This window comes from Sceloporus occidentalis, unplaced genomic scaffold (assembly GCF_023333645.1).
Source record: "Sceloporus occidentalis isolate IW3139 unplaced genomic scaffold, rSceOcc1.0.p SCAF_8, whole genome shotgun sequence".
Classification (NCBI taxonomy): Eukaryota; Metazoa; Chordata; class Lepidosauria; order Squamata; family Phrynosomatidae; genus Sceloporus; species Sceloporus occidentalis.
In genome coordinates, this window is record NW_028316988.1 from 33,656,910 (window position 1) to 33,673,717 (window position 16,808).

General features: G+C 49.6%; 2 protein-coding genes across 3 annotated transcripts in view; both read left to right on the forward strand.

The window, feature by feature from the left end:
• Positions 1-722: 722 nt before the first annotated feature.
• LOC149308631 (sestrin-3-like) lies at positions 723-11,781 on the forward strand. Of its 2 annotated transcripts, none has more exons than XM_089536155.1 (9): positions 723-847; positions 5,741-5,947; positions 6,879-7,061; positions 7,595-7,825; positions 8,435-8,540; positions 8,676-8,794; positions 8,917-9,107; positions 9,889-10,033; positions 11,340-11,781. In XM_089536155.1, the coding sequence occupies exons 1-9, from the start codon at positions 782-784 to the stop codon at positions 11,427-11,429; spliced, it is 1,338 nt and encodes a 445-aa protein (XP_089392281.1). In that variant the 5' UTR covers positions 723-781; the 3' UTR covers positions 11,430-11,781. The 2 variants fall into 2 exon arrangements, with proteins under 2 accessions (XP_089392281.1, XP_089392282.1); XM_089536156.1 differs by lacking the exon at positions 723-847 and adding an exon at positions 874-943.
• A 3,283-nt stretch (positions 11,782-15,064) lies between these two features.
• Positions 15,065-16,808, forward strand: part of DLG3 (discs large MAGUK scaffold protein 3) — a 59,126-nt gene continuing 57,382 nt past the window's right edge. The window contains exon 1 of the mRNA XM_089536163.1: positions 15,065-15,115. Coding sequence (XP_089392289.1) covers positions 15,100-15,115 — 16 coding nt within the window. The 5' untranslated portion in view covers positions 15,065-15,099. The remainder of the gene's footprint in view (positions 15,116-16,808) is intronic.

Consider the following 16,808-nt stretch of genomic DNA (forward strand, 5'->3'; position numbering starts at 1 on the left):
TTTTGCGCCTATGATTATATTATCCTATATTATTATCCTATTAGCCAGAAAATGAATCCACTGAAATGGCATTTGCAAACTGCAAACCTCTGCTTTCAAACTTTGCCAAGGCAAATGGAAAGGGCGAAATCAAACCAACTGCAACTCAGGTGCGGAGAAAGAGGCTCACCTGGCCTCTACCTGAAACAGGAAGAGAGAGGAGGGGCTCTTTCCAAGCATGAGGCCCAAAGGCAAGGTGGGTTAATACTACATTACACATTATTATATAAATGGATATAACAACAACAACAACAACAACAATAATGGGGCAAGGGAGATATAAATAAATAGAATAATAATAATAACAATTTTTTTGGAAAGCAAAATATAAATACATAGCGTATTATAACTGTAATTATTATTATTATTTGGGGAAAGCTGGAAATAATAATAATAATAACAACAACAACATTGCAGTCCACCCAAATGCAAAAGGGACGCGTCTCCTTTAAGAGCCATGAAGGCAGACCACGCTGGAGCCCCGGCCACGCCCCCTTTCCTCCAAAGAAGGCGTGTCCTCTGGGCTTGACGGGCAGGTAACTTTCCACCGGGGCCCACGCGTTGGCTCCGCCCCTCCGCTGCCTCAAGCCGGGGAGTCTCCGCCCCCTCACCGCTGATTGGCCGCGAGCTCCATGTGGGCCACGCCCCTTCTGCCCGGGACTCCCGGCTTGGTCTGCCTGGGATTGGAAGCAGGAGCGTCGGTGCTGCTGGGTCTCTCCGGAGGAAGGAGGCGGCAGCGAAGATGATCCTCTGCCCGCCGCCAGGCTCCGAGGCTCCCTCCCGCGGAAAGCAGCGCCAGAGGCTGCAGGTCAGAGGCTGCTGCACCCCCAAAAGAATAAGCACCCCCAAAATCAATGAATGGAGGGGTGCATGAATCAATGAATGCAGCCCCCAAATAATAATGGTAGGGATTGGGACACCCCCTTTTTAATGCAATGGGGTAAAATGGGGGTTCAGTGTCTCTGCACCCCAGAAACCCAACAACCCCCCACTGTTTTTTAACCCCCCCAAAAAAATGCTCCCTTGGAAGGGCAGCCCCGCCCCCCTCCATAGGAAAATAAGGGGCTCCCTCACTTTCCCTTCGCAGAAGGAAAGGGCGCCCCAAAATCAGGCTGCCCCGCCCCCCATCCATCTCTTTATTCCCCCCCAAAATATTCAGAAAGTGTTCAAGCCTGACTCCAACCTCCCCCCCCCCCAAATGAATGGCTTTTGCAAAATGTTCTCTTTGCAAATAGAATTTGGGGGTCTATCTTCCTGCCGCCCCAAAAAACCTCTGGACTGAACCCCCCCTCAATGTCTTGCTTATTATGGGTTGGGGAAAGGGGGCGTAGGGACCCCCTTTTGCTGGGATTTATTGTTGGCTGTAAGGCTTTGCAGAGTTTTTTGGGGGGTGTTGCAAAGGAAGCCAATGCACCCCCTTTTTCTCTGCAACCCCCCCACTTTGCTGGGCTTTGTTAGATGCTTTATTCTCTTTGGGGGTCCCCACTAAAAGGAATGCACCCCTTTTCTATGCAATTAAAAAAAACCACTGTTAGGTTTTATTATTGGTTTTAAGGCTTTGCAGAGTTTTGGGGAGCCTCTTTGGGGTTGCAAAGGAAGCGAATGCGCCCCTTTTTCATGCAATGCCCCTTTGCTTGGCTTTATTCTCTTTGCAGACTTTGGGGGGGATGCAAAAGGGGTCTAAGACCCCCCCCCTTTTCCCATGCAATTCTACCCTACTTTGCTAGGCTTTATTACTGCCCTTATTTTCTTTGCAGACTTTGGGATCCCCCACTAAAGAGAATGCACACCCTTTTCCATGCAATTTACTAGCCTTTATGATTGGCTTTAAGGCTTTGCAGAGTTTTGGGGTGCAAAGGGGGCGTATATATATCCCCCTTCCTTTGCTCTGCTTTAGTATTGGCTTTATTCTTTTTTGGGGGGTTGCAAAGGGGGCCAATGCACCCCCCTTTTTCCTGCAATGCCCCTTTGCTGGGCTTTATTCTCTCTGCAGACTTTGGGGGGTTACAAAAGCGGTCCCCCTTTTTCCATGCAATTCTCTCCCCCACTTTCTTGGGCTTCAATATTGCCTTTATTCTCTTTGCAGACTTTTATGGGGTTCAAAGGGGGGCAGTGCACCCCTCTTTCTCTGCTGCTGCTGCAGGGGCTGCCTTTGTCCTGTCCGGGGATGATGATGATGATGATGCTTCTCCTTCTTTCTCTTTCTCCTCCTCCTCTTCCTCCTCCTCTTCTTCTTCTTCTCTGCGCTGCCAATCAAACTTGTTTTTCTCTTTTTCCTCCTGCACTTCCTCGCCGCCGCCTCCAGGGGGCGCCCTGCGGTTCGCTTCTGCAGAGGCTTTTTTGGGTCCGGGGGGGAGGGGGGCAGAAGGACAATGGACCGGGCCTGGCTTTAGCAGGATGGGCCTTTGGGGGGCAGGTTCTTTCCTCCCCCTCCCAATTTGGGACTGGAGGGGGATTGTACTCCCCTTCCCCTTTGCACACCTTTCCTTTCCTCCTTTGCACCCCTTTCCTTTCCTCCTTTGCACCCCGTTCCTTTCCTCCTTTGCACCCCTTCTCTTCCCCTTTGCATGATCCCTTTTGCACCCCCTTCCTTTTTGCTTTGCACCCCTCCCTCCCTTCTTGCATCTCTTCCCTTTACACCCCCTTTCAATTCCCCTTTGCATCCCTTGCCCTTGCATCCCCTTCCTTTCCTTTTGCACCCCCTTCCTTTCTGCTTTGTACCCTTTCTCTTCTCCTTTGCACCCCCTTCTCTTCCCTTTTCTACCTCCTTCCATTCCTTTTGCAGCCCTTCCTTTTTGCTTTGTATTCTTTCCTTTCACCTTTGCACCCCCTTCCCTTTCGCACCCCCTTCCTTTTTGCTTTGCACCCCCTTCTCTTCCCCTCTGCTCCCCTTCCTTTTTGCACCCCACTTCCTTTTCCACTTGGGGGTGTGTGTCTTTGTCCTTTTTATTCTTGCCTCCCCCCAACATTGCAAAAGGCTAGGAATGAGGTGTCCCCCTCCCATCCCAAAACAAGTGGCACCCCGCTCCCCCAAATCCTCTTTTGCAGCTGTGTGCCTGGAGACTTGAGAGCATGGCTGGAACCCCATTTTGGACCCCTTTCGGCTGCTTTCCAAATGCCCTGAAAATGTACAAAACAACAAGGCACACCCCCCTCCAAACTGAGCCAGCTTTTCAAACAATCCCTTGCACCTTGTTCCAAGTAATTGTAGGTGGATCGTTGAGAGCCAGGTAGAATAGTAATAGTAATAATTGATTTTAATAATAATAATTATTTAATAATGATAACAATAAGGCCCTAAACTGGACATAAAGGGGGTTTAAAAGATGCCAGGGTGCTTTTGAGCATTGGACTACAACTTTGGAGACCAGGGTTTGATTTCCCATTAAGTCATGGAAGCCCACTGGGTAATTTTGGGCAAGTCACACTCTCTCAGCCTCAGAGGATGCCCATAGCAAACCCATTCTGAAGAAACCCAAAGCCGAAAGAGTCATTTTTGGCACTGTCCTGAGCTCCCACCCCGCTTCCCAATATTGCTGTTTAAGGGGTGTTATTTCAAGGCCCCCAGGAGAGTTTTTAAGGCTTGTTGGGGAAAAGGAAAAATTTGCCTGGGTTTTCAGGGCCGCGTGATTTTCCACTCTCCTCCTCCTCCTCTTCCTCTCCAAATCCACCTTTAGCAAATGAGCAAAAGGGAGACAGAGGAAACGGTTTCCCCTAAAAACAAACAAACAAAAACCTATTTGCAGTGCATTGGTAATAAACCAAATAAGAGCCACCCTTAAAGCTGACTCAGGTGCAAAACGCACTGCAGAAATAATCCAGTTTGAGACCGCTTTAGCTGCCCCAGCTCAATGCTAGGGAATTCTTTTGTGAGACATTGAGCCTTCTCCGTTGGAGAGGGAGCTCTTGTGCCAGAATAAACTTCTCTCTCTCTCTCTCTCTCTCTCTCTCTCTCTCTCTCTCTATATATATATATATATATATATATATATATATATATATATAATACTATAATGATTCCCTGGGACTGAGCCCGGGCATTTAAAGCAGTCTCAAACTGGATTATTTCTGCAGTGTGTTTTGGACCCCAGATCTCCTCGCAACCTATGGAGGCATTGCTTCCCAAATAAGAAGTCTGCACTCCTCCAAAAAATATTATTTTGGTCCCTTGCATTTCTAGCTTTGCTATAATTTAAAACAATGGTTACTAAACTTTGGTCCTCCAGGTGTTGTTAACTTCAGCTCCCACAATTCCTGACTCGACTTGGTTGGGGCTTCTGGGAGTTGAAGTCCAAAACATTTGGAGCACCAACATTTGAGAAGCACTCATTAAAAACTACATTTTTTCCCCTGCAGGTGTTTTGGACTTTGGCTCCCAGAAGCCCCAGATAGCTTGATCAAGGAATTCTGGGAGGTGAAGTCCAAAACATCTGGAGGACCAACATCTGGGACCCACTGGATGCTAGGAATAGAATTGGGGCTTTGAAAGCAAAGGGAAAGGCAATGGGAATAAATGCAAGCTCAGCAAATAGGGGAGATCCAGGTGCGAACTGCTTTCCGTGTCCCACTCTGCAGTGCTAGAAAAAGAAAATACCTATTAATATAAAAGCTGAAACGTAATTATAACAGAGCTCTATTTTTAAAAACTAGTTTAAAATGCAAGTTGAAAGCTGTTTTAAAAGCATCATGAAATAGATACACAACACATGCCCCAATAAAAGCTCCATCTGCCATGACATATTAAAACCAAATGTCTCCCCAAATGCAAAGGTCTTCTTTACCTGCTTCTGGAAGGAAAGGTCCATCACAAGGAATCCTCAGAGGTGGTTTTTCCTCTGAAGCAGAGCCTCCAGCCCCTGGTAATCCTTGGTGGTTTCCCATCCAAGTACTAACCAGGCCTAACCCTGTTTAGCTTCCAAGGTCAGATTGGGATCTGGTGCATTTGGAGTACTTAGATCCTGTGCCACAGATCCCATGGATTTCATTATTTTCTTAGGCAAGGAATCCCCAAAGGTTTTGCTTGTTCCTTCCTCTCAGGTCCGAAACACGCTGCAGAAATAATCCAATTTGAGACTGCTTTAATTGCCCTGGCTCAATGCTATGGAATGTTGGGATTTGTAGTTTTGTTAGATGTTTAGTCTTCTCTGCTAGAGTGCTCTGGTGCCATAATAAACTACAGTTCCCAGGAGCGTTGTTGTTGTGCGTCTTCAAATTGTTTCTGATTTATGACAACCCTAAGGCAAATCTATCATGGGGTTTTCTTGGTTCAGAGGAGGTTTGCTTTTGCCTTCCCTTGAGGCTGAGAGAGTGTGACTTGCCTAAATTCATTCAATAGGTTTCATGGCCGAGTGGCGAATCGAACTCTGGTCTCCAGAGTTGTAGTTATAGGCTGCATCTGCATTGCAGAAATAATCCGAGTTGACATCACTTTTACAACTGTGGCTCAGTACTATGGAATTATGGAATTACTCTTCTCTAAATGTGGGCTACAACAAGTTACAGTCCCCAGAATTCCATAGCATGGAGCCATGGTAGTTAAAGCAGTGCCAACCTGGATTATTTCTGCAGTGCAGATGCAGCCATGTTCACTTTTCCCTGTCTGTTCCCATTCAGAAGCCCTCTTCTTGCATGTCTGGCATGAAAACATATCTCATTTTTGAATCCTTCTTTCCACTCCTCCATCTTCCCTGCCCTGGTCCAGGTGACCAAGATGACCACCAGCGACAAAGAGAGGACCCCTCAGCTGCTCTTTGTGAAAGCCTTGGCCAGCCGCGGGCGCCTGGAGGCCATCACCCAGCAGATGGGCTACCACCCGCAATACCTGGACAGCTTCCTCCGGATGCAGCATTACCTCCTCCACATGGACGGGCCGCTGCCCTTTGACTGCCGCCACTACATTGCCATCATGGTGAGTGCCAGCCATGCCCTTGTTGCGGGGGAGCTATGCTTTGTTAACTTTGGCAGTTTGTGGGCCACATTGCAGGGGGAGCACCTTCTGTGCTTTTGCTTTGGCATCATGGATGCTGGCCAGGGCCAGCTGAGGCCCTATATGGCCATCTGAAGGACCACATCCTCTGTGAGCAAGGTGACCAGGTGTCCTCCTTTTCCAAGACACATCCTACATGTCAACCTTCATGCCATCCGAAGGGCCTTGCTCTATGAGTAAAGTGACCAGGCATCCTCCTTTTTCAAGACAAATCCTACATGTCAACCTTCAGACCATCCAAAGGACCTTGGTCTATGAGCAAGGTGACTAAGCGTTCTCTTTTTCCAAGACATATCCTACATTTCAATTCTAGGCCATCCAAAGGACCTGATTTTATGAGCAAGTGTCTTGGTGTCCTCCTTTTCCAAGACCAAACCTACATTTCAACCGTCAGGTCATCTTGAAGGACTTTGACCGGTCATCCTCCTTTTCCAGGACACATTCTATATTTCAACCTTCAGGCCATCTGAAGGACCTTCCTCTAAGATGCAAGGTGACTTAGGTGTTCTCCTTCTCCAGGATGCATCCTGCATTTCCACCTTCTGCCCAGGAGAAATTCCAAAATGTCCCCTTGTTTTGAACATGACACTTTGCCCTATTTCCAACATTTCTCTCGGTGTTTGATTTAACAAGAAATGTTGGAAATAGGGCAAAGCATCAGGAACGGCTCCTAGATCCCTTTCCTGAAAACGATCAGGGAACCTGGGAGAGAGGAGGAGGAGGAGGAAATTGTTGGCCTGGTGAGTTGACACTGTGAGCGAGCAATGGAATATGTGGTGTAAAGTGCCTCCATTGGAGATTGTCATGTCCTCGCTGACCGTCTCTGTGGTGGGCTCTTGTCCGTCTCCTGCAGGCAGCTGCCCGGCACCAGTGTCACTACCTGGTGAACCTCCATGTGCTTCAGTTCCTGCGGGTCGGGGGCGATCCCCTGTGGCTTCGGGGGCTGGATTACATCCCCTCGAAACTCCGCAAGCTCAGCGAGATCAACAAGATACTGGCCCACAGACCCTGGCTGGTTGGCAAAGAGCACATCGAGGTAAGCCCCTGGACTGACCAGACACAAAATGAGAGAGAAACTTGGGGTGCAGGGCTGAAGAGTAGGGGTTGCCTGTTGATCCCCTTAACCTGGGAGGAGGAGGAGAAGGAGATGATGATGATGATGATGATGATGATGATGATGATGATGATGATGATGATTACAGTCAGCCCTCTGAATAAACGGATTCTTTACCCATGGATTCAAGCATCCATGGCTTGAAAACATTCAAAAAATATCAATTCCACAAAGCAAACCTTGCTTTTGTCATTTTACATAAGGGACATCATTTTACCATGCCATTGCATTTAATGGCACTTAAGCATCCACAGATTTTGGTATCCATGGGGGGTACTGAAACCAAACCCCAGCGGATACCAAGAGCCCACTTTATTGTTGTTGTTGTTTCTTACCCATTGTCGGAAATAAGGCCTTCCAGGTGCAGGATGAATTGGGAAGGGTGTGATGGCTTTGAGGATTAGAACCCAGGCCTGGAATTGAGAGTTTGCTTTCCTCTCATCCATGCCTTGCAGAAGCTACTGAAGATCAGTGAGCAGAGCTGGTCCTTGGCCGAACTGGTCCATGCCGTCGTGCTCCTCGCCCACTACCATGCACTGGCCAGCTTCGCTTTTGGCTGTGGCTGCGAGCAGGACCTTGGCCCCGAGGGTCGGGGATTGCTGAAGCTGACCCTGCCGGGGAGCCTGTGCTTTTGCGACGTCGGGAACGGCTGCAGCCAGGAGGTCCTTCATCTCAGCCGCAAGCGGGTGGGTCTTGGGCAGGGTATCCTCTCCATATTTTAGTCTAGGGCAGGGGTGGGCAGCTGTAGAGATGATGAGACCCCTTCCCCTTGTGGACCACACACATCCCTCCGTCAAGTTCAAAGTACTGCATTTCCCCCTTGCAGTTCTTCTTAAAATGAAGATGATGGGATATGACTTCCTATTCCCATTTTTAGAGGGCTGCAAAGGATGACATTCAGCACCTTGACCAACGGAAAGGAAGGAAAATGCAGGGATTTGGGAGGATAGTACTAGGTTCCTGCTGGCTTGTGGAGTGGGGATATTATTTCCATGCGGTTTTGAGGGTCATCTTACAAAAATTGACCAAAAATCATGCCAATTTTTTATGGGGGGGGCAGACTTTGCATGACTTGTAGGAAGCTTGAGGATCTGCTGGGCTCACCCTGGTCTAGACTAGAGGAATGCTTAACTCTGTCCTTGGAAGACTTGGAGTGGATTCTCCGCTCCACTGACCTGGGAGCCCTCAGTGAGCTGGCAAGATCTTGGAATGGTTTGCCAGGGCTCCTTTTTCCCCAGCCCTTGAGCAGCCATTGATGAACCTCTTTGGTGTTCTTCCATTTCCTTTCCATGCAGTCCTTGGATTCCTGTGTGGAGTTGGAGTCTCTGCGTGAACGCATCCACAGGCTGCAGGTGGAGCACGAGGCCCGGGAAGAGATGCGGCTGCCCGACAGGGATGAAGGTAATCCATCAGGCTGGCAAGGAGGAGATTTGGGGCTGGAAAGAAAGGGAGGGTGGGAATGGCCTATGTTAGAAACTGTTCTTGTCTGCTGCCATCCTTTTGTTTCTCATTTTGCATCATGTATCTGTGTCCTAGGTTTTGATGGCGAAATCTCCAGCGCTGCTGACCTCTCCTGCTACCTTCAGGACCCCACTTTCGGATACCAAGATTTTGTTCAATGCGATGAAGACCAGCTGCAAATATTCCGCGTCCAGGTGGGTGAGTGGGTTGGTGTTGCTGCCACAAGAGCTGTTCTTCTGCCAAGGCAGGACTGAGTGGGCTCCCTTCTCCTCCTCCTCTTGCTGATCCCCCTTCACGGCTCTAATTTCTTGGGCAGGATTATTCCTGGGAAGACCATGGCTTCTCCTTGGTGAACCGGCTCTACTCGGACATCGGGCATCTGTTGGACGAGAAGTTCCGGAAAGTCGATGGGCTCAAGAGTTGCTCCATGGCCAAGCGACAGGGCTGCGAACACGCCACTTTCAAGCGTGGCATTTGGAACTACATCCATTGCATGTTCGGGATCAGGTACCTGCTTCCCCATCTTTCCTGGGTTTGCTGAGTTTCCAGCTCCAAGCAGAGGTGTATGGTGCCTCCCATGTCAGTGGGGCAGTGAATCCATGCCAGGTTTTAGTGAGCTGTAAAGTTTCAAAGCCTATCTAGGAATAAGCCTGGAATAAACCTGGAGTGGACTCACCCATTCTACTGATACAGGAACCACTGGCCATCAATGGCTCCAGGGTTAAGGACTGAGCATCCACCACTTACTATAGCCTGGGAATTACCTGTAACTTAATTAGATGTAACAAGTTAGTTTTTGTAACAAGGGGTGGTAGTAAAAAATCAAAATTAAGGTGATGAGCAAAAATGAAGTTATGTTATTAGTATGATCAGCAACAGTTTCTAGTTCATTCCAATAATTATGTCAAAGATCATTTAATAGTCATTTCACCAATAATTTTTCAGATAATCAGTCTAATTTTCCTTCCTGTTTAAAAACAAGTAATGGAAACAGCAAGGAAAGCGATGCGCAGCAGGAGTGTTGTGAGAGATCCTCTGCCAGAGAACCCTGATCCCACAACTAACTACAAATCTCAGGATTGCATATCATTGAGCCATGGCAAAGTGTTACCAAACTGCATTATTTCCGCAATGCAGATTCAGCTTAAACTGTAGGATTCAGGGCACAATATTTTCCTCCATTCACAGTGTATTTGGTGCCTGCTATTACTTGTTAGTTGAGGTGCATTTTTAAAAAGTGAGAAGACCTTTTGCAACTGGCATTCACACACGGTTGCCCGCCTCACAGGTACGACGATTACGACTACGCCGAGGTGAACCACCTCCTGGAGCGCATTCTCAAGCTGTACATCAAAACAGTGACCTGCTTCCCGGAGAAGATGAACCCGGAGATGTTTGAGCGCTTCTGGAAGCAGTTCAAGCACAGTGAAAAGGTGAGAAGGGGGCATTGCTTTAGGACCGGCAGGACGGAGAAGGCCTTGATGGGCACCAGGGGAGGTCCAAGGCTTGAAGAGCATCCCTCTTCCATGATGCTTGGCTGGAAGATGGGGAAAAAAACATGGACTCATATGGCCCTGGGACCATTTTGGAAGGTCCCCAAACATCTCTCCTCCATTTTGTGCTCCTCAAATGGCTGCTAGGGTATTTGAAGGGCAATTTTGGCTCATTTGCCGGCAAGAGATTGGGCCACCTTAGTCCCAGGAAAGGCCTTTTTTAACTAGGAAACAAACTGGTGGGGTTTACTTCCAGGTTACTTCTGGTTTCATTATTTAAAATTATGTATATTTTTATTAGCTTTATAGCCTGCCTATTCCCCAAAATGGGATTCAAGGCACCCCTCTTCTAGACCTGTAATGGCCCCAAGGGTAAAAATGTAGCAGGGAAGGAAGGAATAACACAAATATAAAACTAATGCAATGCAGTAAAGCGAATTGTACAGATAGAATACAAAAAACAAACCTCAACACAATATAATACAAACTGGCAAATACATACTGTCAGCCCTCGGTATTCTGCATCCACAGATTGAATCATCCATGGCTTGAAAATACTCCCAAAAAATCCAGAACACAAACCTTGATTTTGCCATTTTATATGAGGGGCACCTATATTACTACTAAATAAATAAATAGAAATCCTAAATGCTTTATGCAAGTTTCATTATTCCATTGGATGCCCAAAATTATATTGTAGTAAACACATGGCTATGACCTGTATTTGGTTGTCATGAATAAACTGTACACATTTATGGTTTAAAGAAGTTTTTGTAGCACTGTTAAGTACCTGATTTTCCTAGTGCTTTTTAGTTTCTCAGTTTAGAGACTTTCTATGTGTAAGGATACACACATTTATTCCACAATTTTACTGTGCCATTGCATATAATGGGATTTGAACATCCATGAATTTTGGTATCCTGGAACCAAACCCCAGGGCATATCAAGGGCCCATTGTATAGCCAGAATATTCCAGATGATAAAACAGTGCTAAACTAACATTTGAAAGGCTTTGGAAAACAATGCTTTTAATTGAAATTGAAAAGCAACAAGGAGAAGGAGCGTCCTGCAGATGTTTAGGGAGGCAAATTCCAAGAGTCTGGAGCTGCAAGGAAAAAACAATGCAGCCTTTCTCTTCCCCCTTCTTTCACTTTTTTCCAAAATGATTATTTTATTGACTGTAATGAATGCCAAAAATCTCCCCTCTGTTGCTATGGATGCTTATCCGCCTTTTGCTCCTTTCTAGGTCCATGTGAATCTTCTCATCCTGGAAGCCCGTCTCCAGGCAGAGCTGCTGTATGCCCTCCGGGCCATCACCCATTACATGGTCTCCTAAAAAAGAAAAAGGGGGTCGCGATAGAGGCTTCCTTGGGACTTGTGCACCATGGCATTCACCCACCGTGTTTACTTCACAGCCTTTCCGTTCCCCTCTTGAAACGTGGGGAGAAAGAGATGGGGGACCCCCACCTCGCTCTACTCCCTCCCCATCCTTCCATCTTCATGTGCAATCGCTGGACCGCGGCTCTGCAGGTGGGATCGATCTGGAAGCCGGGACCCCCATTCGTGGCACAGCGGGGGACTTTTCTGCCCTCTCCGATGGGCATCACTTGTGCGGAAGGAGAGTGGCAGCCAGCCACAGGAGTGGGAATGGGGGAGGAATTGGTCTGTGGATCTCTCTTTTCGGGGGGGGGGGGGGTGTGAACGATGCTTCCACGGTTCTGACTTCAGTGTCGTCCCACTATGAGAAAGAGGGTCTGTCCTTTCTTGGTGCCATGCCTGCTGCTGCTGCTCCTCCTGGTACCAATGTGACTCCTCTTTTGGGAAGACAGGAAACCCAGTTTGGTCTCGGACACTGGCTTTTGAAGTGGGTTGGTGCTTTCGAACCGGACTTCTTCAGAGATCTGGGTTTAATTCGGGCGAGAGGAACGGAGTGCATGCTTACCTCCTGCTAGCGTGGTCTTCGAAGGCTGCTCATTGGACAATTTTAGACTCCAGTTCCCAGAAGCCATAGTGGGCTGATGTTCAGGGGACCCTGGGGACTCGGTTCCAAAAGGGTCCATGGGACTCATGCCAGGGAGAGAGCGTGCCCAGACTTTTGCTTGTACATTTTCAAAGCTTGGAGGGGGGAAATGTGACCTGTTTTGGACTAGCAAGCCCTCAATTCTAAGCTGGGAGGGATTCTGGGGAGGCTGTAGTCCCAAAAAGATCACTTCTACCCAGCCTTGCCCCCCCCCTTTTTTTTTTTTTTGTCTCGCTCTTCTTCCTTTCTCTCAGTGGTCACACTGGATTCCTGTGCCCACTCTGCCAGTTGGTCTCCTAAACTCTGTACTGTCCTACTTTTCCTTTACTCATCAGCTGCACCCCACACAAAGCTTTGTGACCGTCCTACAGCTTCCTTCCTTGAAGTCTTGGTTCCTAACTTGCATGGCAGACTGGCAGGGCTGTGTGGCGCATTTCCCCGGCTGCTCCTGCCACTGTCACCCATAACCAGACACCCACCACCCCACATCCATACGCAAAACACACACTCCACTTGTGGCTTTGGTGTGGTCCTCTTCCCGCTCGCCATGGTGGCTTTCTTCCTTGTGTCCTTTGGCACTTCCAGTCGCTACCAAGGAGTGGGAAGGGGTTCTTCCAGTATCTTCTCTCACTTGATTATTTTTTCATTTTGTTTTTTCTTCCAGAGTGTGTTCAGATGCTGGGAAGGGTGGGTTTCAAGGAGACCTCCTTGCAATCTTGTCCTTGCATGGAGGCCTTCGCTGCTATTTGGGGCGGGGGGTGGATTTTGCACTCGGCTCCCTGGTGCCATCTTTGCAAACCCACACTCTTCTTTGTAAGGGGAGGGATGCCTGGTTTTTTGCACGCTTTCTATGTGGACCACTGTACAGATCCTGCATCCGTCGAGAGTTGGAAAGGGGGGGCAGGTGGGGCGGGCGAGGGGTGTGTGTGTGGTTTTTGTGGGGGAAAGATGCCAGCGGGGCTCCTGGCAGAGATGGGGCACGGGGCGGCTGGAGCTGGTTCAGCGCACTTGCGCGCATACACACGTGGCGGTGGCTGACCTGTTTACTGTGTAAATGTTTTGGGGAGGGGTGGGGGGTCCGAACCTTGTGTGGGGAAGAGAGTACAAAGCCTATTTTTGCTATAAATATAATTGTTTGACATGGAACCTGGTCTGGTTTGCTTTTCTCAGGCAGGGAGCATAGAATTGCATCTCATTGCATTTTGGATTTTTTGTTATGGGGAGTGGAGGGTGAGCCCATTTGAACCACAAATGCTGTGGTTGTATTTGTGGCATTCGCTGGCAAATCCACTCTCTCAACTGAAGGGAAGTGGTCAAGGTTGCCAAATCCTATCCCCCAAAATGTGCATCTGACGAAGGAGGCTCATATCTACAGAAACATGTTTCTTCCTTTTCAGTTAGTTAGGTTATATCTGCACTGCAGAAACAATCTGGTTAGACACCACTTTATGGCTCAATGCACCAGAGCGCCCTGGCAGCAGGCTGAATACCTCGCTGAACTACAAATCCCAGAATTCCATAGCATGGAGCTGTGACAGGTAAAGCAGTGTCAGACTGAACGATTTCTGCAGTGCAGATGCAGCCTTGGTCTCAAAGGTGTTGCCTGACATACTTGCTATTGCTATAGGATCCCTTTGCATACTGAATTCCCAGACTGTTTCTGAATCCTGTCCCCCAAATTACATCCAGCATCTTGTCCTGTTGTTGGGTCGGCCCTACAAGCTTCCCTCTCCGGTGCTAAAAGGATGGAGTGTGCCTTTCCAAGGCCTTGGTGCCAAAATGCCATTGCTTTAAGACCCAGCGTAGCCCAATAGTTTGACTCTGGGACCAGGGGCGCCTTGGGCAAGTCAGACACTCTCTGCCTCTGGAAATGGCAAATCCTATGCAGGAAAAACCCAGGATAGGTTCACTTTAGGATCGCCAGAAGTTGGAAATGACTTGAAGGCACACAACAAGAGCGACCAATCATTGCTTTGCCACTCCAGAGAACCTTAAGCTGAGAGTTTCCACTGTCATCTTCCTGGAAATGGAAACACAACCGATTGCAGCCATGAGTCCCGCAGGCACCAAAGCTCCATGTTGGTTGGGTTGTGAAGGTGGAGAGCAGGCTGTCTTCTGCAGGTAGCCATGCGCACCTTCCCAATGTGACTCCTGTCCTCTCCCCAGTTCAACACTGCAAACCACACACACTGCACCTGCGGAATGACAACTGACACACCATTGTCAAGTTGATTACCATCATTCAAAGTCCTGCTGCTCTCCATCCTTGAGCCTTTCCAGGTTTTGGGGAAAGCTAATGCCAATAAAGGGAAAGGTGGCCCTTGTTCGGAAGAGGCGAGCCTGGCGCAATGGGGCTCCAGGGTTAACCCGAGAGGCCAGGGTTTGAACACACTCTCTCAGCCTCCTCCTCTGAGCAAAGAGGTCGGGAAGCACCTGGAAGGCCCAAGACCCCATTAAAGGCCAGCACTGACTCTGGGGGTGTGTGGGGTACATGGGGAACATGGATGCGTGACAGGAGAAGGAAGGAAGGGAACAGATGCAAGGAAAGGAGGAAGAATGGAAAAAGACTGGCAAGGAAGTAAAAAAGGAAAAGAGGGAAGAAGAGGACGAGGAGGGAAGGGAAAAGAAGGGAGGGAGAAAGGAAAAGAGAGCGGGCCCGAGCCCCTTGGCCTTCTTCCCCTGCCAGGGCCAGGGAGGGCTGGGCTCCCTGCTGCTGCTGCTGCTGGGGCTGGTCCCGGGGCCTTGGCTGCCTGGCCCGACGGGGGTGGCCTGGAGGGCTGGCCGGCCAGAGGAGACAGGACTCGGGGGGCCTGGCTGGGAGGGAGGGAGGGAGGGAGGGAAGGCAGGAAGGAGGGCAGCCTCGGCCTCCGCCCAGATTCAGAGCCAGAGGAGGCCGGCCGCCCTGCCTCTCTCGCCTCCTCCTCCTCCTCCTGGCTGGGTGGCTGCCTGTCTGCCTGCCTGCCCGCCCTCCTCAGTTGGCAGGACCATGGTCAGCCGGACAGGTAAAGGGGCCCCTCTTTCTCTCTCTCTCTCTGGAGTGGGGGTCGGGGGTTGGCAGCCCCCGCCAAGGGCCCTGGCACCTTTGGGCAAACTTTGTCAAACTTGGCCCAAAGTGCTCCAGGGAAAGAGGAGGGAGGCTGGAGGGAGGGCCCAGGGCTGCCCTTGCCTTTGCTTGGCCCGAGGGGCTCCACTGGTCAAGGTCCCCCCAGATCCCTGGCCAGAAGGCTCTCCAACCGGTGAAGTCTCCCTCCCCAGTCAGCGAGGGAGAAGTTCAACTGGTGCAGTGCTTCCCCCTCCCTAAAATGCGGAGCATGAGGCTTTTCTCCCTCCTCCTTGGCCAAAGGGGCAGGGATTCCACTGGTGAAGCCCCCCCCCCCCCCCAATATCCTTGGCCAGAGGGATGTTCAACTGGTGAAGGGGGCTAGTATTTCCCTTTCCCAGCCAGAGGGGTCGCAGACAGTTCAACCGGTGAAGTTCTTCCTCCCCATGATCCCTGGCCGAGGGATTCAACCGGTGAAGCCCTTCCCCTCCTCCTTGGCCATTAGGGGCAGAAGCTCAACAGGTGCAGCACCTTCCTGCAGCCAGAGAACAACCAAGAGATTGGGTTTCACTGCCTGATTCAACCGGTGAAGCCCCTCTCCCTCCCCGGCAGGCCTTGCCTTGCTGCAGGGCTTGCAATCCCCATAGAATCTCTCCTTTTCGGGGGTTCCATCTTTCTTTCCTTCAGCTTTGGCCCCAAGCCATTCAGTGCTGAGTTTCAGGCAGGAGCCCAACAGGTGAAGCCAATCCCTGGAGCTGGAGAACAAGCCACAGCTGGGATTTCTGCAGCTGCTATTGGACTTGACGACCAAGGAAGCCTCCCCAGCTGGAGGTTGGATGGGAGGCCTGCCTTCAGGCTCCTCTCTTTTTGGGATCATCAAGGATCATTTGGAAACTGGATAATTCAGAGTTCAAAAATGCCCAGACTTTGCTGAGCGATTTTGGAGAAATCCCTCCTGTCGCCTTGGCCTTCTTTGCAAGGTTGTTGTGAAGAGGAACAACGGAGATGGGAAGCCAAGCCACGGATGTTTGCCCAAACTTGTTTACGTGGCAAGAAAAGAAGATTATGACATTAATATTATGAACAACCTCCTGGATCCTGGGCAGAGAGAGGGCAGCGCAGTATTTGCTTTCCTGGCCAACGAAAGGAAAAGTTTGGTGGGACTTTCCCTGGAGTCTGGAAAAGTTCCTTTCTGGGGCCTCCAGAGGTTGGCGCTTCTGGGAGTTGCAGTCCAAAAAGGCAACTTTTCCAAACCCATTATTATTATTATTATTATTATTATTATTATTGGTATAGGGAATGACTCTTTCCTGGGTCAGGTGACCCAGTGTCCTCCTTTTCCAGGATGCGTCCTCCATTCCAACCTTCCATGCAGGAGAAATTCTGCAACTGGAGCCGGACTCAGAAGCATGCAGTCGTCTTCCTTTTTTCCTTTGGCCGCGTCCTCCATTTGGGGGTGCCTTGTCCTCCTTTGCGGTGTTCCTGGAGGTTCCCTCTTCCCGCCCCACAAGGAGGTCGTTGGGGGAAGTCCATGGCTCCGGCGTCCAGACAGTGGAGCCCTTGTTCTGGGGTCTCTTTGCCCTCATTAAGGGTTGCCCCTTTGGGGGCTGAGACAGAGGGTCTTTGTTCTGCCCTTGGGAAGAAGGCCTGGCGGA

What these genes read in the sequence shown, in the direction of transcription:
- LOC149308631 (XM_089536155.1), top strand. Translation starts at nt 782, where the DNA reads ATGATCCTCTGCCCGCCGCCAGGCTCCGAGGCTCCCTCCCGCGGAAAG. An exon ending in GCTGCCCGACAGGGATGAAG is followed by an intron (nt 8,541 to 8,675) that starts GTAATCCATCAG and finishes TCTGTGTCCTAG; the next exon opens with GTTTTGATGGCGAAATCTCC. An exon ending in CATTGCATGTTCGGGATCAG is followed by an intron (nt 9,108 to 9,888) that starts GTACCTGCTTCC and finishes CCCGCCTCACAG; the next exon opens with GTACGACGATTACGACTACG.